This window comes from Callithrix jacchus, chromosome X, assembly GCF_049354715.1.
Source record: "Callithrix jacchus isolate 240 chromosome X, calJac240_pri, whole genome shotgun sequence".
NCBI lineage: Eukaryota > Metazoa > Chordata > Mammalia > Primates > Cebidae > Callithrix > Callithrix jacchus.
Genome location: NC_133524.1, coordinates 83377152 through 83398048, shown reverse-complemented (window position 1 = coordinate 83398048; position 20897 = coordinate 83377152). Strand labels below are relative to the sequence as shown.

Here is a 20897-nt window from a genome sequence, read left to right as displayed (position 1 = left end):
TGTAATGAAAAATTAAAGTGCCTAACTCCCAGTGTTAGGAAGCTATAGGAAAAATACAATATTCTTTAGTTGTTGAGACCAGTTTATATACCATAGGATTTTTAAATTGATACATAATAATTGTATACATTCATGGGGTACAGTGTGTTTTGATACATATAAACGTGGAATGATCAAATGGTCAAATCAGGCTAATTAGCATATCTTTCACCTTAAACCTTTATTATTATTTTGTGAGAACATTCAGAATCATGTCTTCTAGCTATTTGAAATATACAATACAGGCCAGGCATGGTGGCTCACACCTGTAATTCCAGCATTTTGGGAGGCCGAGGCAGGCAGATTGCCTGAGGTCGGGAGTTCGAGACCAGCCTGGGCAACATGGTGAAACCTCATCTCTACTAAAAGTACAAAAAATAGACTGGACATGATGGTGCATGCCTATAATCCCAGCTACTTGGGAGGCTGAGGAACAAGAATCACTTGAACCCAGGAGGCAGAGGTTGCAGTGAGCCAAGATTGTGCCACTGCACTCCAGTCTGGGCGACAGAGTAAGACTTGGTCTCGGAAAAAAAAAGAAATATATAATGTATTACTAGAAATATACAATGTATTACTATCAGCTATAGTCACCTTACGTGTGTGATAGAGTACCAGAATTTATTCCTCCTGCTTAACTGTAACATTATACTCACTGACCAACCTCTTCCTCATCTCCACTCTCCCTCCTATTCTCCCAGTCTCTGGTAACCACTATGAAGTTTTTTAGAATCCAAATGTGAGTGAGATCATGCAGTGTTTTTCTTTCTGTTCTTAGCTTATTTCACTTAACATAATGTTCTCCAGGCTCATCCATGTTTTCACAAATGACAAGATTTAATTATTTTTATGGCTGAGTAGTATTCTGTTGTGTATTTATGCTACATTTTTGTTATTAATTCATTTTTTTTGTTTAGTGTCAGATTTTTTATTAATTTGGTAGCTTTGGGAAAGTGCTAACGCTTTTTTTTAAATTGCATTTTAGGTTTTGGGGTACATGTGAAGACCATGCAACATTGTTGCATAAGTACACACATGGCAGTGTGATTTGCTGCCTTCCTCCCCATCACATATATCTGGCATTTCTCCCCATGCTATCTCTTTCCAACTCCCCACCCCTCACTGTCCCTTCCCTGTTTCCTCCCAACAGACCCCAGTGTGTGATGCTCCCCTCCCTGTGTCCATGTGTTCTCTTGTTCAACACCCGCCTATGAGTGAGAACATGCGGTGTTTGATTTTCTGTTCTTGTGTCAGTTTGCTGAGAATGATGGTTTCCAGGTTCATCCATGTCCCTACAAACGACACAAACTCATCATTTCTGATTGCTACATAATATTCCATGGTGTATATGTGCCACATTTTCCCTGTCCACTGTATCATCGATGGGCATTTCGGTTGGTTCCAGGTCTTTTCTATTATAAACAGTGCTGCAATGAACATTTGTGTGCATGTGTCCTTATAGTAGAACAATTTATAATCCTTTGGATATCTACCCAGTAATGAGATTGCTGGGTCAAATGGAATTTCTATTTCTAGGTCCTTGAGGAATCGCCACACAGTCTTGTAAATGGTTGAACTCCCACAAGCAGTGTAAAAGTGTTCCTATTTCTCCACATCCTCTCCAGCATCTGTTGTCTCCAGATTTTTTAATGATCACCATTCTGACTGGCGTGAGTTGGTATCTCAGTGTAGGTTTGATTTGCATTTCTCTTTCTCTAATGACCAGTGATGATGAGCATTTTTTCATGTTTTTTGGCCTCATGTATGTCTTCTTTTGTAAAGTGTCTGTTCCTATCCTTTGCCCACTTTTGAATGGGCTTGTTTTTTTCTTGTAAATCTGTTTTAGATCTTTGTAAATTCTGGGTATCAGCCCTTTGTCAGATGGGTAAACTGCAAAAATTTTTTCCCATTCTGTTGGTTGCCAATTTACTCTAATGACTGTTTCTTTTGCCGTGCAGAAGCTGTGGAGTTTGATTAGGTCCCATTTGTTCGTTTTGGCTTTTGTTGCCAATGCTTTTGGTGTTTTGGTCATGAAGTCCTTGACTACGCCTATGTCCTGAATGGTTTTGCCTATATTTTCTTTAGGGTTTTTATGGTGTTAGGTCTTATGTTTAAGTCTTTAATCCCTCTGGAGTTAATTTTAGTGTAAAGTGTCAGGAAGGGGTCCAGTTTCTGCTTTCTGCACATGGTAGCCAGTTTTTCCTACACTGGGAAATAAAAATAAATAAATAATAATAAATAATTCATTTATTGATGGGCATTTAGATTGATTCCATATCTTGGCAATTGTGAATAGTCCTGCAATAAACATGGGAGTGCAGATGTCTCTTCAACCTACTGATTTCATTTCCTTTGGCTGTCTACCTGGTAGTGAGGGTGAAGATTCTGGATCATATAATAGTTCTATTTTTGATTTTTTGAGGAACTTCTATACTGCTTTCCATAATGGCTGTACTGACTTGCATTCCTACCAACAGTGTATGAGAGTTCTTTCTTACCGTGGAATAGTTTATTAGTTTATGTGGGAAAATGAAAGTAGCTATTGTTTCTAGTTTTAGATCTTTAACAGACTATTAAAAGGCGCAATATATTAACTCACACTTAAGTCACACAGACTCAGATTATTCTTAGGTAAAATATTGTTGCTTGTTAATTGCATAATGTCATCTATTTAGTGAGAAGAGATTTTATTTTTCTAAAATATTAACAATAACTTTGTATGTTTTCTGCCATATTTTCTGCATTTTATTGAATATTGTTTCCCTTTTTCTGGTATAATATCAAAGCAGGTTGAAAACTTGTTTGTTACATTCAAATGAACCAACTCTTTAATGTATTCATACCAAAAATAAAGATTTTTTTTGTAATAGGAATCTAAAATTCTACTGATTTATTTTGAATTCTTAAATTTTAACTTAAAAATTATACAAGCAATAGGAGCTTGTTGAGCAATAATACCAATTAGAAGGAAGGAATAAAAATAAAATGTCAAATCACTTGTAATTTTTACAATTTGGAGGAAATTACTCATCACTGTCTACAGTTAAGTGTGTTTTAGGCCAGAAGTGACACGGTGCCCAACTAAATGTGGTTTAAACAAGTACAGTGGTAAGTGGGTGGAAGAGTAGGTAGAGGATTTGTAATTGTACTGCTTCAGCCAATCAGAGCATTGGGGCAGCTACTCTACACTTCTCTTAGCTTTCCATTCAGAGTTACAAGATGTTTGCCAGGATTTCAAAGAGGATCTCACATAACAAAAAAATCTCTAAACATGAGAAAAAGAGGGAAGCGGTTTTCCTAACATATTTATGCTTTTCTAATATACTGGAAAGTAATCAGTAAAGGCCCCCAGCAGACTCTTCAGTATCTTATTGGCTAAAACTTGGTAATGTGCTCACTCCTAAATCAATCACCAGCAAAGGGAAGTACAATTGTCATAATTGGTTTTAATCTGTCATGATCCATCCCCAAGGACTCAGCAACTTCTGTCTAATATTGGAACAAAATTGGGGCTCTCGAAGCAAGGAGAAAAGTGGTAATTGTTGTTGAGTAAGCACCCAACAGTACCTGCTACACATCATTTTATGAAGTTTTGTTCTTGGGTAAACATGACAAGAGGTTGGTATTTCATCTGTATTCTACAGTATGTGTTAACGTTTTCGGTTGATAACAAACAGGGACATAAATATCTACCAGTGTATCATATTGCAGCAATTCAAACTTAATTTCACCTTTTGTGTTGCGTTGTCTAGAACAACAGTTTTTGAATAGTCTGATTTTTGTAATTCTTTTATAGCCATTAAACATTTATTTTAGGAATAAACAGCTGAGTAGCAGTAAAATATATACTGTGAAAATCAGAAATAAATAGCCTTAGAACAAAGTATAAACATCAAAGAATACAATATCTGCAGCAAGTCAATTGGGAAAGGAAAGGTGCAAATGGCTGAAAAATAAATGGTGAACACCTGTGCTGAATAAATTAAACACCTGGTTCTCAGTTTTTCATTTGACTCGTCTAAAAGGCTGTTACGAGGTATTCATAAGACATTCACTTCAAGGTGTTTCTTTGTTTTAACTATTAATTGATAAGCGGTACTAGATGATATCAGAATTTATCCCTCCAAATTCTCAGAGTAATATATGAATTGTGGGAATTAGTGAAAAATACACTCACAAAAAGCAGTGTTCAGCAGTTTTTGTGAAGAAAAATTATCTAAAAATTATTGTTATAAATGACCTTTGGAATTAAAGCTAGCAATGTAAATGACACGATTTAATTTGTGAAATCAATTTTGATAGTGAAAATTTTTATAAAACCTCATGATGCAGATTGTTTTCCTTTATCAACAGTCTGCAACATATGATGGTTTGACTTATGATTTTTTGACTTTGTGATGGTTTTATTGGGATATTAAATGCATTTTGTCTTACTATATTGGGTTTATCAGGATATAATCCCGTCACAAGTCAAGGAGCATCTGTGTATGTTAAAGTCATTGTAGTATCTTAGAACACCAACGTAGATTTGAGGGCTTATAATGCATCTATATTATTTTGTAATTGGTAAATATGTTTTTATAGTTTTCAAACACTTTTAAATTAATAGAATTGAAATATTACTGTATTCTGAGGTTTTCTCTGAAAGGTTGAATATCTTTTTGAGAAAATGTCTTTTACCACATTAAAAAGTTTTAAATCTGGGGAAGATAGCCCTTTTAGATCAACAGAATTTTGCTTACTGAGGACATAAATGGAGTTTTAGGAGCTTTTGGCTATCTTTATATTTTCTCATTAGGTATTAACTTCCACCTTGTCAGGACTCCAAAAATACTGTGGTTATTTTAAATTGGAAATGAGGACAATATTGTGTTTTTATTGCTTGCATTTTTTGTAGTGCTAGGAATCTCACCAAATTATAATGTGGAGCACAGTAAAATGATAGTTATTGATATAGAAGAATTTTCAAAGAATAATTTTTTTCTTTGCTTATACCTTTAGTTAAGTATTTTGACTTATATCTTCCAGGTTATCCAGTACTAGTTAATATATTTCATTCACTCTCTAAGGTTCCCTATCATAGAATGTAATAGAGAGCCACTGACTAGATCATTGGCTATGTTCAGTTTCCACAGTGTCATCATCATAGTCTGTAATAAGAGAAGTTGCCATATTCTGTTGTAAAGTATAATTACTTATCCTGTCATTGCTTAAAATTAAAGACAAGGAGCTTTTGCTTTAGGAGTTAGGCATGGAACTTTTGCCAGGAAAAAAAATTTAGGCATGGAACTTCTGCTGAAAATTGTCACCTTAGATCCCTCATGGAACATACTTTAGTATTGTTGGTTTTCAAAATAATAAAAGTAAATACAGAGTGTGAACAATTCTGTAGAAAATATATGAATCACCTTTCATATTATCATTCTTCATTCTTAATGCTGTTAATGGCCATGCTATCATGTGTTTATGTGGCCAAAGAGCTTTCATCATGTGAATGCAGAAAACCTTGTTATACAGGTTTTGAGTAGACTGTTGAGCTGTGTTAGTTTAACACTGTCTTATTTTTGATTAGTATCTCATATTTGATTAACCTTTTAGAGTTTATAAACTACTTTTCATTGTTAGTGTACTTACCTCACCACAGTTTCATAAAAGGTAAGGCAGGTGTATTATCTCCATTTTATAGGTGGTGAATCAGAGATTAAATTACTTGCCAAGTATTTCCTAAGTGATAAATTTAGGGAATAATGTGGGTATTCTCCCCACTTTAGTTTCCTAGATCTCCAAAGTATTTGTGTTAACATTAATGATATCAATTTTTTTATTAGATTTTATTAGAATTACTATAACAGTAAATGTGGCATTTTATTTCTTGACATATGAGTGTTAATTTATTCTTTCATTGTCTTTGTAGTGTTCGTTGTGTTATTTTTAATGAGGCACTTATTTTTTTCACTGAACCCAGACTTTCTGATTTACAATACAGTGTTTTATTCTTGACCTTACTTTTTGTGTTTTTTGCAATAAGTTTGTTTCATGTCTGAAACAAAAATATCCTTTGCATGTATAAACCATTATTCATCAAGCATTTATCAGATACCACATCTATAGAGCAGTGTGGTAGGTATTGTAAAAGGCACACAAGGAGGGGGTTAATGTATTCCCTCAAGGAATTACAGTCTGACTCGGAAGATAAAGCATACACTGGAAAACCAAAGGACTATTAAAAAGGAATGGATAAATACATGCAAGGTAAACTGCATGTGTGTATTGTGGGAGCATGGTATAATAGAGTGATGAGTGTCACTGGGTTAAGGAAGATTTCTTGGAAGTGAAATTTAAACTTTTTCTTAAAGTAGTTTATTAACGTATGTGATTATGTTTGAGAATGGAAGAATTATGATATTATGCAGTGTGAGAAGAAAAGCACGAAAGAAACAAATGATATGAACCAAACAAACTGCAACAATTTGGCAATTAGAATTGATAAATTCGGAATTAGAGATGCTCTGGTGGAAAGTAGGTAGAGATTAAACCAGAAGGTTAGTAAATAAGGAAGGCTGTTTGAGGAAGAGGAAGATTTTTTTGTGAGGTAGATTTTAGATTTGATATGAGGAAGGGCTACTGTTAGTTCTTGAGCAGTCAGCTAGCCAATTTTTACTTGCCAAGACCTATCACCTACAAGGCATTGTGCCAGGTATTGAGCAGTGTGCCAACTCAGTGAAAATAATGGGTTCTGTAGAGGATAACATATAGAGATATTCATAAAGCAGGCAGACTGAATGGGAGCCTGTTCTATAAATCAAGGCAATGGTGAACTAAGGATGTTAACTCTAATAATAAATTTGGAAATGGGGCTTCCACTGGAGTAATCGACATCAGTACTAAAACAGGCAGGAAATTATACAGAAAGGTCCTATTAGATACCACATTGTGAAAGACCAACTTAATATTTTCATGGCAGATTTTTCCCCTTTATTGAAGGTCTTCTGTCATATCACCAAGTCAGGAATTCCTCAATAATAATCATCTTTGGTAACTACCACTGTTGAGCATGTACTATGTCCCAGGCACTGTTGTCAGGCTCTTTTGCATGCAGTACTTAATTTAATCTTCAAAACGACCTTGTAAGATAGGTGATATTATGTCTGTGTCATAGACAGGTAATTTAGGTGGTCTCAAAGAGGATAAATAACTTGTCTAAGTTCACAGAGCTTACTAGTCATATGGTCAGGGTTTGAACCAAGATCTGTTATTCTTAAGACTGTGTTCTTCCAGAAAACCAAATACCACATGTTATCACTTATAGGCTGGTGTTGAACAATTCGAACATGTGGACACAGGGAGGGGAGCATCACACACTGCAGTCAGTTGTAGGGGGCTAGGGGAGGGACAGCGGGGGTGGGGAGGGTGAGGAAGGATAACGAAGGGAGAAATGCCAGATACAGGTGATGGGACGATGAAGGCAGTAAACCATCTTGCCGTGTATGTACCTACGCAACAATCCTACATGATCTGCACATGTACCCCAGAACCTAAAGTACAATTAAAAAAAATGCCTTAAATTCTTAAAAATGTGCATGTGACATGAAATCTTTATATTTTTCAGATCTTAATTGTGTTTCATATTTTACTGAAACATTAACAGATGAATGTTCAATGTCTGAGTCACATAACCAAAACATATACCGAACTTGATAAAAGGGTTAAAGGAATAAAAGTTGCTGTGAAAAGTTGAAGCAATGTAAAAATGTAGCAGGGTAGAATTTTCAAAAGTCTGATGTTGATTGTTATTATAATTTCTTATTAGTCAGGATTTGCATGAAGATGTCGAAGAAGCTGGTGCACTGCAGAAAAATCATGCTCTTGTGACATCTACAAACTCCACAGAAGCTGCAGATTCTGCCTGCCTGCCTACGGAGGATGAGTCATTAAGCACTGTGAGCTGTGAAATGCTCATAGAACAAACTCCAAGCAGTGATCCAGAGAGTGCGCTAGAAGTAAATGGTGCTGAAGTGACAGGGGAAAAAGAAAACCATTCTGATGATAAAACTTGTGTGCCATCAACTTCAGCAGAGGAAATGAGTGACAATGTGCCTATAGCAGAAGATACCACAGAGCAACCAAAGAAAAATAAAATTACTTACTCGCAAATTATTAAAGAAGGCAGAAGATTTAATATTGATTTAGTATCAAAGGTAAGTACCAATTTTATCCATCTTTGCATTGAAAACGGTATCTGAGCCCATAAACCCAATTTTTGTAATTCTCTGAGATGCAGAACATTTGTTTTGTAAATAGATAGCAGCCAGAAGTTTGTAATTCATTTAAAATATTCCTTAAGTGCAGATTAAAAACACATTTAAGGTGCTCACATTAAAATGCTTTAAATATGTTTTTAATCTATACTTGAAGAATACTTTTGTACTTGAGCACATAGTACAACCTAATATTCTCTTAACGCGTGGACACTGAATTCTGTCGAAAAAAATTCGAATGGACCTATTTAGAAATTATTTACCGTCAATTTCCATCAATTATTTTAGACTTTATGTATAGTAACTATTTTCACAACTATACTATGATGAATACTCTGAATAAACCAATGCATTTTTAAAAATCATGTGTTCACATGGACACAGGAAGAGGAACATCACGCACCGAAGCCTGTCGGAGGTTGGGGGTCTAGAGGAGGGATAGTACAGCATTAGGAGAAATACCTAATGTGGATGTTGGGTTCATGGGTACAACAAACCACTATAGCATATGTATACCTATGTAAGAAACCTGGATGTTCTGCACCTGTATCCCAGAATTTAAAGTATAATATAAAAAAAAGTCAAAAAAATCATTTGTTCAGGTTTGAAAGTTTCAGAGGAAAATTTAATAGTGATGGAGGCAGGAAGGCTGGGAAGAAAGCTATTGTCTTGAGTTACGTTCCTGAACATAACTAACTTGAACACTGTAACTTCACGGGAGGTCCCTTGGTCTTAGAAGGGTACAGCATTGCATTGGGTTTATAGGAAGCAAGGCTATTTTAGTGCAAAAGAATAGAAAACCAGTAAGATAAAGGATTGTGGCCTTAAAGGGTTACAATACAGGAAAGGGCAACAGTAGAGAAAATCAGAGACTAAATCCTGTAAGTTGAGAACAAACAATAAGGAATTGAAAATAAGTAGGAGAGGATAGTAAATAACATCAGACTTACCACAGAACTAGCACAGAACTAGGCTTTTCAATTTAATGTACTTTCTTCAAGTTCCAGGGGGACAGAGAGGGACCAATACATTCCCCTCCACAAGTTGTTTCTGCAAATCCCATATCCTCATACTCTTGCTCCATTTTTTTTACTACCCATTTTTCTGTCTGTCATGTAGCACTCTGTGTCTGATTTTGCATTATTGGCTATGGCATTGGTTCTACTTCATACTTTCACTATTTCTCCCACCTTCTGCATTTGCTTTGACCCTGTCATGATTTGGACTCTAGGATTTTTTCCACATTACCTTGGCTGTTCATCTGTGGATGGAAGTTTAATCCTAGCTCTTTAATGACCTTCCTGGTCCCATGAATAATACTCTGTGAAAAAGGTTAAACAAAACGTAAAAACTGAAGAAGTCAAATAACAAATGGGCTTTGTCTGAAAATTCCATTTTGAAGCAGTTACTTGGAATTTGGAATGCTTTGCCTTAAATAAATGATGATATAAATGTGGTTAAGAATCAAGGCTATTTCATAAAAGTCTGTAACCTTTATGTTAGCTGAAATTTAGTATGTGTCTTGCAAGGGGAAGTGGTAGAAAATGGTACTGTTTTAATTGTAGGAATTGGTGTAGGAAATTATTTAGTTTTATAAGAAAATGAATGCTGGTTGTGGGCGGAAAAATACAGGTGAATTAGAAGTTGACACGTTTCAAGATACTCTAAAGGAGACTTCCGGGTATTTTCATGAGTTTGAATGGCTATTAGTAACCAGTTCTCTTACTGTTAAGTAAAAACCAAACATGTCTAGAGGCAGTGGACTAGGCAGTTGGGACTGTCCTGCAGACTTTTCATTTTTTTTTAATAGATTCTACAAAAATAACTAATAATCATTTATTGTACTCATTTTCAAAACCAGAATTATCTAAATCACATATAACCATAGTAATATAGGAGATTTATTGTCAGTTTTTAAAATGTAAGTCATTTAATACATATTCAATGCATACTAAATGGAAAGCATGTATTCCATGCTATTGGGCAATTGGTCACTCCTTAGAAATTCATCTGTTCTGATAATTGCAGTTAATAACATCTAAGTTTAGGATGATTGCCAAATATCTATCTTAAAGCCCTACCTCTTTTTTTTTCTTTTTTTGAGATGGAGTCTCCCTCTGTTGCCAGGCTGGAGTGCAGTGGCTTGATCTTGGTTCACTGCAACTTCCGCCTCATGGGTTCAAGCCATTCTCCTGCCTCAGCCTACTGAGTAGCTGGGACTTAGGCGCATGCCACCATGCCTGGCTAATTTTTGTATTTTTATTAGAGATAGGGTTTCACCGAGTTGGTGAGGATGGTCTCGATCTCCTGACCTCGTGATCCACCCTCCTCGGCCTCCCAAAGTCCTGGGATTACAGGCGTGATCCACTGCGCCTGGCCAAATCCCTATCTCTTTTCTAAAGTCTAACTCAGTATCTCTAAACTACTTGACATTTCTATATGCATTCGACCTCAAAGACATCGTGATATAATTAACACATACTGTGGGGCTTTACAGTTTACAATACACATTCATGTATATAGCCTTTTAAAAAGTAATAGTTCAGGGTAGGTTAGTTAAATATGTATAGTTTCATACTGCTCAGACTAATAGAGAAGATCAAAGATGAAATTCTTAAAATGAAAGTTCATTTCTAAGTAAGTCCATACTCTTTATAATTATGGAATCAACATGCTAAGTGAAGGAAAAGTTGGTAATTATTAAATCTAATTTTCATTATTGTAATCAAATTGCACTGCTCTTTAGCCCCTCATCACTGTGGTAGATCACTTAGAATTGCTGTGGTAGATTGCTTAGAGTGTGGTTAAGGAAAAGGCTTAGGCTGGGCGCTGTGGCTCACGCCTGTAATCCCAGCACTTTGGGAAGCTGAGGTGGGCAGATCCCCTAAAGTCAGGAGTTTGAGACCAGCCTGACCAACATGGTGAAACCCGTCTCTACTAAATACCAAAAATTAACTGGGTGTGGTAGTACATGCCTGTAATCCCAGATACTCGGGGGGCTGAAGCAGAAGAATGGCTTGAACCTGGGAGACCAAGGTTGCGGTGAGCTGAGATAAAGCCAGTGTACTCCAGCCTGGGCAACAGAGTGAGATTCTGCCTCAAAAAAAAAAAAAAAAAAAAAAAAAAAAAAAGAAAAGAAAAAGAGGCTTAGATTTTAATATGGTATACGTTTATTATTTCAGAGCATCAGAAACAAAAATCTAGTATAATTTTAATTGAAATTTGTTTTCGTTTTTCTGGGATATCTTAAATGCATTATTTTTCAAACTGACATTAAACCTTAAGCTTTATTGGATCTTATTCAATAAAAATGCATTGTTTTGTTTTATATCTTAATGTTTGTGAAATTGTTATGGCTATTCAGGGATCCCTCAATCTCAAATGTGTATCTTTTTAAAATATGAGTTTTTTGAAGTAACAACTTTTTTATCATTATTATAGAGTTAAGAATTGGCATGGGCTGTATCAGTTATGTAGTGTGTTAGGAAGATGGTAATGAAGTAATATGCCATATTTAATCAGGATAATGAGATTAGTTTTAAAAAAGTGATGTCAATTTGGTTTTACAGAATGCTGAACTATTAGTTTATAAAATTTTACTTCAATGGTATTGATTTACTGATAATCTTTACTAACTTATTAGATGCTCAGATTCATGGTTTAGATTGATTTTTGAGATTCCTTTTTCTTTGTCCAGTAAAGCTAATTTTCTTTTTCCCATTTATTTATTATAACTGTAACATTTGTTTTAAATATTTATTGAGTTACAGACGTTATTTAAGAGTATCTTAATGTAGGAAAAAAATCAGATCTGTTGCATTTAACCGTACGGTTAACATGCTAGATAATACTTATATTATTGCTTTTATATCTCTGATAATACTTATGAGATGTTGAAAGATTAAGTGAATTTCTCACGTACTTGCCAGCAATAACCATCATCTATTTTTGAGAACAACTTATCTCATATAAACCCAGATTTCTAGAATTACAGAGGGACCTTATAATTTGACTCTTTCAGTGTAAATGCATCACAAATATTTTTTTCCTTTTTTAATGTGGCAGGGAGGTTCACTGGGCTGATTTCTTCTTATAACTACCTGGCTTTATGTAAGACTATAGTCCCTTATCCAAAACCCTCAGGGCCTGGTGTGTTCTGTCGTTAAGATAAAAAAAATATTTTATGAAGTAATGAAGTACATATGCTGATATGTTATATGTTAGGTTAAATTATTAGCAGGGTCTGAGGAGGCACTCTAAACACATTATTTCTGCAGTGAAATGTATGAATATTTACATTAATTTGGACAAACAAAGCCAGAAGTGCCTTATCAGTTTGGATCATGTTTTGCTACTAAACAAGTTATGAAAAAACTTATGGATTGCAGTTTTTTGGATTGTGAATTTCAACTAATCAATTATAAACCTGTAATAGATTGTGTTATATATTATAATATTTATAAGTATGATACTTCCTACAAATAATCAAAAATATAACAAAGTTATGTATCTTTATTGTTTCCCAATTTTTCCACTATTTCAACTTCTGTCTTCTAAAATATTTTCTTTGTACAGCTGCTATATTCTCGAGGATTGCTAATTGATCTTCTAATCAAATCTAATGTTAGTCGATATGCAGAGTTTAAAAATATTACCAGGATTCTTGCATTTCGAGATGGAAGAGTGGAACAGGTACTGTGATGATCAAGAATTGTAACTGGGCATCAGTTTAAGTTATTATTGTTTGTTTGGAAAGATAAGCAAGTAAGATTGTTATTTTCCTCATAAAGCAGTACATTCCAGTCCTGTATGGTGATTTACAAATGTAAATGCTTAATTAAAATTTCTAGTGCTAATTTTCTTATGACTTATTCTGCAGCTTAGTGTTGGTACCAAAAAGTGCACAAAATACCAAAAAGCACACCAGGGGCACTACACCCAAGGCTAGTCACACAAATCCTTTTCTCCCATTAATCAAGATTTTGGAGAGAGAAAAGAAAGAAACAGTGATTTTTTTTTTTTTTTTTTAGCTGTCCACTTGATCAGATTCCACAGACAGAAGGAGGCCTGGAGCCTTGCTGGTAAAAAATTCTGACCATTATGACAGCTGATCAGATCCTGGGTTCTTCACTGCAGTTTCCAGAAGAACACAGCTTTGCTATCCTGCTTATGGCACCAAAACTGTAGGGACCAAGGAAAACACTCCCTCTTAACCCTCTGAAGTTTCACCAAAAAATGAACTCACAAAAGGCAGATTAATTGGAGAAAAGGCATAAAAATGTGCTAACATGTATGTTGGGAGAACCACAGTATTTGTTTTAGATAGCACTGCTTAATTTGTTCTGTGTTAGGGTGACATGCCGTTGGCCTTTTAATGGCATGAGGAGTAACTTGGCAGAATTAAGTAAGAAAGCTCACAATTAGCTCTGAAGTTAGCAGAGATGCCATTAGTACTGATGAAAGGTGATGTAAAAAAGCCTGGCTACAATGGAAATGATAATCCTGTTATATATAAAGGGAAAAAAGTAAAATTTGGAATACTCGTATAATTGGGAAGCAGTTTTTTAACTTAAAATTATAATATTTTTCAGGTACCTTGTTCCAGAGCAGATGTCTTTAATAGCAAACAACTTTCTATGGTAGAAAAGCGAATGCTGATGAAATTTCTTACATTTTGTATGGAATATGAGAAATTTCCTGATGAATATAAAGGTATTTTTTCATTAAGTTGTGTTCTCCAATTATTTGACATTTCTTACTATTTTAATATGCTTGCTCTGTGAGCATATTAAAGCATTAAACTTCTTAAAGCATAATAAGTGAGCCACTTATTACTGTTTTAAAATGCATTTTAACTGCACTATTCAATAGGTTTGCCATTAGTAATGTGTTGCTATTTAAATTTAATTAAAATGAAATAAAATAAAAACATTCAGTTTCTCAGTCTCATTAGCCATATTTCAAGGGCTCCATAGCCAGTGCAAATATTTTCATTATTGCCGAAGTGGCATGCTAGATTTTAATTTTTATTCTTATTTAAATACTACTGTCAACTGACTCTTCATAGATGATAATCCCTTTTCATGAATCCATTATTTGTTCTCATAAATGGAAATACTATATATTTTTTCATTTTCCAGGATTTATCTAGAATCTTGAACTATTTTGTTTGAAAATGAAAAGCTAGATGGTATATGGGGGGAAAATAGTAGATTCAGAAAAGACATGGTTTCTGTTCTTGGCTTTGATCTATTTCATTATGTGATCTGGGGACAGTTACTTCACAGTCTATTAAAAATTGATTATGCCATTTTTGGTATCAGAGCTGTATACTTTTAAGTCCTTTGGTCTGAAGGTGTTATCCAAAATTGAAATATGCTATTGATAATTTAAAGTTATAATGAGAAGTTCAGCAGTAGTTTTTTTTTCCTCTGTGAAATAATAAAATTCTAATCCTTGCTCTTAACCCTTCAAGTCTACTAGATTCTGTCATGTTGTTATCCATAGTGGCTGTATAAACTTAAATTCTCTCAGTAAATATTTATAATTTTTATTTGTGTAAATTCTTTCCATAAAGTTTTTGTCTTTTATCATGGAATTGTATTTCCCGCCACTAACAGTTCAATGTAGTTTTCTGTTCTTGGTTTAAAGGAGTAGCTGTTTGGGGTCACATATGTTTTGATGTGATTATATGGCCATAAGATTGATTACAGTAGCCACACAGAAATTCATTTTATTATTTTTTCGTTTATTTTCTGAGTATTAGTGAGAAGTATACATTTTGCAAAACTCACATATTTATTATTTTAAATCCCTGCATTCCCATGTTGTCATAGTGTTTTAATATTTTCAAGCACCATTATTGGCATTATCCTGCGGGTTTCATGACAATAAAGTGAGGTAATTGCAAACTATGGTAACCCATTCAATTATTTAATTATTTTCTAATTATTTTTTTAAATCCGCAAAATGTTCAATCAAAATTCATTATTTAAAGCTTAAAAATGTGCCATTACTCCAAATAGGAGAGCAAGATTGTTTTCACTTTTTTCTAAGATCAACCTTCACTGTCCAAAATATAGTAATACCAACCAGCAGCCTTTGTGAAGACTTTGAAACACACTTTATCTCCTTTTTGCGGGGTGGTTTTAAATAGAAGTTTAGTTTTGATTGTAAGTGATAAAATTTCATCTTTTCATAGGCTATGAAGAGATTACATTTTGTGAATATTTAAAAACTCAAAAATTAACCCCCAACCTTCAATATATTGTCCTGCATTCAATTGCAATGACATCACAGACAGCCAGCAGTACCATAGATGGTCTCAAAGCTACCAAAAACTTTCTTCACTGTCTTGGGCGGTATGGCAACACTCCATTTTTGTTTCCTTTATATGGACAAGGAGAACTCCCCCAGTGTTTCTGCAGGTAAGTTTGCCATTGGTTTTCTTGTCCCTTCTAAAGGTGTTACCTGAATAACAGATGAAAATTAGGAAGGCAAAAATGACATTTATTCAAGATTTAGTGTATGCAAACACATACTTTGTTCTATTTTTTAAAATAATCTATTTCCTGCCTGTCTACACAACTAAGTGATATATTCAGTGTGGCCTGGTTTTGAGCTTTATAAAAATGCTATAAATTCCTTTTTCCACTCCATAGCATGATGGAAAGTATTGTCATTGAGTCATTTTAGTTAATTTTTATTGCTATATATAGTAGTTTATTGTGACTACACCACAATCTGCTTTTTCATTTTTCTGTTGATGAACACAGGATGTTTCCAGTTTTTTGCAATTAACACACTTGTGTATGTTTCAAGTTATATATGTTCAAGAAATTCTCTCGAAAACATATCTAGCATTGGAATTCCCGAGTCATGAGATACATGAATGTTAACACTTTACAACATAGTGTCCAGTTATTTCTTACAGGGCTATACCAATTATAACCTTTTAGCAGTACATAAGAATACCCAAAACTTTACATGTTTGCCAACATTTAAAAATTTTTTGTCAATCTAACTCACATAAATTATCATTGCATTGGATTTTGATTTTTCATTTCCCTAATTACCTATGAAGTTGAACCTCTTCTCATTTGTTTACTGGCCATTCATGTTTTATCTTCAGGGAATACTTCTTTGTGTCTTTTTCTTGTTTGTTTTACACACTAAAAAATCTTTTGTGTGTGTGGGGGTGCATAATAGGCATATATATTTGTGGGGTACATGACATACTTTAATACAGGTATGCCAAGTGCAATCCGTCATGGTAAATGGAGTGTCCATCCCCTCAAGCATTTATCCTTTGTGTTGAAAAAATCCAATTATACTTTTTTTAACATGTAGAATTAAATCATTATTGACTGTAGTCACCCTGTTGTGATATCAAATAATATTCTGTTCATTCTTTCTAAGTATGTTTTGTACCTATTAATTATTCCCACTTATCTGCTACCCCCTCAAAACCCTCCCTAGGCTCTGATAACCATGCTTCTCTCTGTCTCCATATTTTTAATTGTTTTAACTTTTAGCTCCCACAAATAAGTGAGGGTATGCATTGTTTATCTTTCTGTGCCTGGCTTATTTCACTTTGACCTCCATTTTCATCCATGTTGTTGCAGATATCAGGATCTCATTCTTTTTATGGCTGAATAGTACTCCATAGTATAACTGTACTACATTTTCTTTATCCATTTATCTGTTGCTAGACACTTAGGTTGCTTCCAAATCTTGGCTATTGTGAACAGTGCTGCAACAAATGTGATATGCAGATATCCCTTTGATACACCGATTTCCTTTCTTTTGGGTATATACCTGGCAGTGGGATTGCTGGATCATACGATAGCATTATTTTTAGTTTTCTGAGGAACTTCTAAACTGTTCTCCATAGTGTTTGTACTAATTTATACTCCCACCCACAGTGTTTGAGGGTTCCCTTTTCTCCATATCCTTGCCAGCATTTGCTAGTGCCTTTCTTTTGAATAAAAGTTATTTTAACTGGGGCAATATGGTATTTCACTGTAGTTTTGATGTGCATTTATCTGATCATCAGTGATGTTGAGCACCTTTTTATATGTCTCTTTGCCATTTGTTTGTTTCCCTTTGAGAAATGTCTGTTCAGATATTTTCCCCATTATTTAGTCACATCATTAGATTTTTTCCTTGTAAAGTTGTTTGAGCTACTTACATATTCTGGTCATTAATTCCTTGTAGGATGAATAGTTTGCAAATATTTTCTTTCATTCTGTGGTTTGTCTTTTCAGTTTATGGTTTCTTGTGCAGAGGTTTTTAACTTCATATGATTCCATTTGTCCATTTTTGCTTTAGTTGCCTGTGCTTGTGGGGCATTGTTCAAGAAATCTTTGCCCAGACCAGTGTCCTAGAGGTTTTCTCCAATGTTTTCTTGTAGTAGATCCATAGTTTGAGGCGTTAGATATAACTCTTTACTCCATTTGGATTTGCTTTTTATATACAGTGAAAGATGGGGTCTAGTTTCATTTTTCTGCATGTGGATATCCAGTTATCCCAACACCCTTTATTGACAAGACTGTCTTTTACCCAGTGTATATTCTTGGCATCTTCGTCAAAAATGGGTTCATTATAGGTGTGTGGATTTGTTTCTGGGTTCTCTATTCTGTTCCTTTGGTTTATGTGTCTGTTTCTATTACAGTACCATGCTGTTTTGGTGACTGTTTTGAAGTAAGGTAATGTGATTCCTCCAGTGTTGTTCTTTTAGCTCAGGATAGCTTTGGCTATTCTGGGTCTTTTGTGGTTCCATATACATTTAGGATTTTTTATTTCTCTGAAGAATGCCATTGGTATTTTGATACAGATGGCATTAAATCTGTAGATTGCTTTGTGTAATATGGACATCTTAACAGTATTGATTCTTCCAGTACATGAACATGGAATGGTTTTCCATTTCTTTGTGTCCTCTTCAATATCTTTCATCAGCATTTTATAGATTTCATTGTAGCAATCTTTCAGTTCTTTGATTAATTCCTTAATTGCATTCATGGGTATTCTAATTGAGATTACTTTTTAAAATTTCTTTTTCAGATTTTTCAGTGTTGACATATAGAAATGCTACTTTTTTTTATATTGATTTTATATCCTGCAACTTTAGTGAATTTGTCTGTCTAATAGTTTTTGATGGAGGCTTTAGGCTTCTCCAACTATAAAATTATATCATCTGCAAACAAGGATAATTTTACTTCTCTCAGCCTTTCCCAGTGGCCACCACAGCCACTGTCCCATTGGGAGTTCTGCCAGGCCACCCCTGATGTTCACTTAAATCCCAAGTGCTCTTAAGTAAGCTTGTGTTGAATGCTTCCAGGCCTAGGCTTTACCCTTCATGGCAGTGTGATCCCCTCTGACCGAGGCTAGGTCTAGAAAGGCTGTCTAAGAGCCTAGGCCTTGACTTGGGGTCCCCGAGAGCCTGCTTGGTACTCTGCACCCTGATGGCTGAGTTGGTGCTTACCACACAACAGAAGGGCCCCTTTTTTTTCTCTGCTTCTCTCAAGCATTATTTTCTGCTCTTTATTATCACCTTTATTTTGCTTTCTTTGGATTTTATTTAGATCATCTCTCCCCTCCCCCACCCTTGCCAATTATTAGGCTGAAACTTCATGAATTAAATATGCATCTTTAAAAAATTTTCTAATATAAGCATTTAAGAATAGTTCCTCTAGTTTACAACTATTGGTGGCAAATGCTTCCTAATTGCATGTATCTGATAATAACTTTTTCTTCTTTTTTGTCTTGAGTGGAAGTTTACTGAGTAAACAATACTAGGCTGACAATTTTTTTCTTTTCAGTACTTTAAAATTTTATTCCATTGTCATTTGTGTTCCATTTTTGCTGCTGAAAAGTTCAATGTCAGCCTACTTTGTCATTTCTTTATTATGAAAAGTTACAAAGTTATCTTTTTTCTCTCACATTTTTAATATAGTTTGTCTTTTGTGTTCTGTATTTTTCCTACAGTAAATCTTAGGTGTTGATTTCTTTAGATTTATCTTGCTTAGTGTAGGTCAAACCATATAAAATTAGCATTATTCAACCATTTTAGTCCAACATTGTCCTGTGGCTCAACCAAATATATTGTGCGTCCTCTGTCTGTAAATTTATGTTGTTTATTGTTTTGGAAATTTATCAGCCAATGTCTTTATAAGTGTTGTTTTTCTTCCTTTTTTCTTCTCACCTTTTTGGAGCCCTAAGTAGGTATGTTTTAGAACTTAGCATTCTCTCTTCTATATCTTTCAATCTCTTTTTTGTATTTGCTATCTTCCTGTCTTTCTGGCTGCATTCTGGATACATAATCAAGATCTGTATTCCAGTGTATTAATTCTCTTCACCTGTAACCCATTCATTTTTTTCAATATTATCTTTCATTTTTAGAACTTCTCCCCATCTTCCTTGTCATTCTTGATATATTATTTTACTTGTCCATATTTTGAAATTACTTATTCTGTTTTTTTAATCATTTCACGTATAGATATTTTACATTCTCTTTCTGATAACTGATATTTAAACTTCATAACGGTCTAATATTACCATATATTGTTTCTACTGATTCATCTCAATGGTTTATTTTTTGTATGTGTGTAGTGCTTTTCCTTGGCTGAGAGTTTATATTTGATTGATTTTAATCTGGAGACCCAAATTAGGAGTGCCTTTCTTCAGGGATTATTTGTGTTTGCTTTATCATCAAGGCAATACAGACTTGGGAGCATTTTAGTTCCCTTTGGGCGTTCTTACTTAATGCAATACAACCTCTACCTAGTGATATTGTCACAAGACTTTTTTTGTTTTTTTTAATTTCAGTGTTTCTTGCTCAAAGCTTTTAGGTTAGCATTTGTATTGTATGTACCTGGAGATCAGTGTTTCCCGTGGACATTCCTCTTCCTCCTTCAGTGTCATGGGTTCAATATCAGTTATTTCATACATGACTTAGTTTTGGTATTAACAGGAAGTCTCTTCATAGCATCTAGTTCAGTTTACCACTGGAAGTAGGTATTCTTAAATTTACATTTCCTAAACATATGATTTTATGACTTTAGGTGAGAACATTATAAATTTGGAAGTAACTTGTTTCCAAATATGATAGAGCTGTGTATTTCTAGACAAGCTCTTCCTCTTCTGATTACTTGTCAAAGTCGGAATAAATGGGGAGTTCCATGTCCCCTAGGAGCCAGAGGTCCTTCTATCAACTGAATCTAAGAGCGGGGAGTCCTATGGTTTTCTTATTTACTCTTTTTCACTTCCTGTGTCATGGCCTGATTCAGAGGAGACACACCATGTTTTCTCTCATGTTGCCACTTGCTACTCAGTCCTATGGAGCTTAGAGTAAGAAACAGAGACAGAGTGAACAGATCACTGGGAAGTGATCTAAAGCTCACTCGCTTCCTTAGTGGTGTTTTACAAAAATGGAATATTTAGCTCTATTTCTCTTTTTTCTACTAAATCCCTCTATTTCTAATTCATACATTTAAAAAATATGCATTTGGTTTTTATTTCTTTTGATGGGAAAAGACATTTGCAAGTTTTGTTTGTCCTGTATGGATATAAAATTTCGGAATGTGACCTTATGTATTGAAT

General features: G+C 34.5%; 1 protein-coding gene across 24 annotated transcripts in view; it reads left to right on the top strand.

Moving 5' to 3' along the window:
* Positions 1-20897, top strand: part of CHM (CHM Rab escort protein) — a 190440-nt gene that overhangs the window by 84779 nt on the left and 84764 nt on the right. For 23 of the 24 annotated variants that reach the window (XM_054251396.2, XM_078362371.1, XM_078362379.1 and 20 more), the window contains 4 exons: positions 7850-8237; positions 12873-12989; positions 13889-14009; positions 15499-15724. In XM_054251396.2, the coding sequence (XP_054107371.1) occupies positions 7850-8237; positions 12873-12989; positions 13889-14009; positions 15499-15724 (852 nt within the window). The remainder of the gene's footprint in view (positions 1-7849; positions 8238-12872; positions 12990-13888; positions 14010-15498; positions 15725-20897) is intronic. The other variant, XR_013531401.1, reaches the window with a different exon arrangement.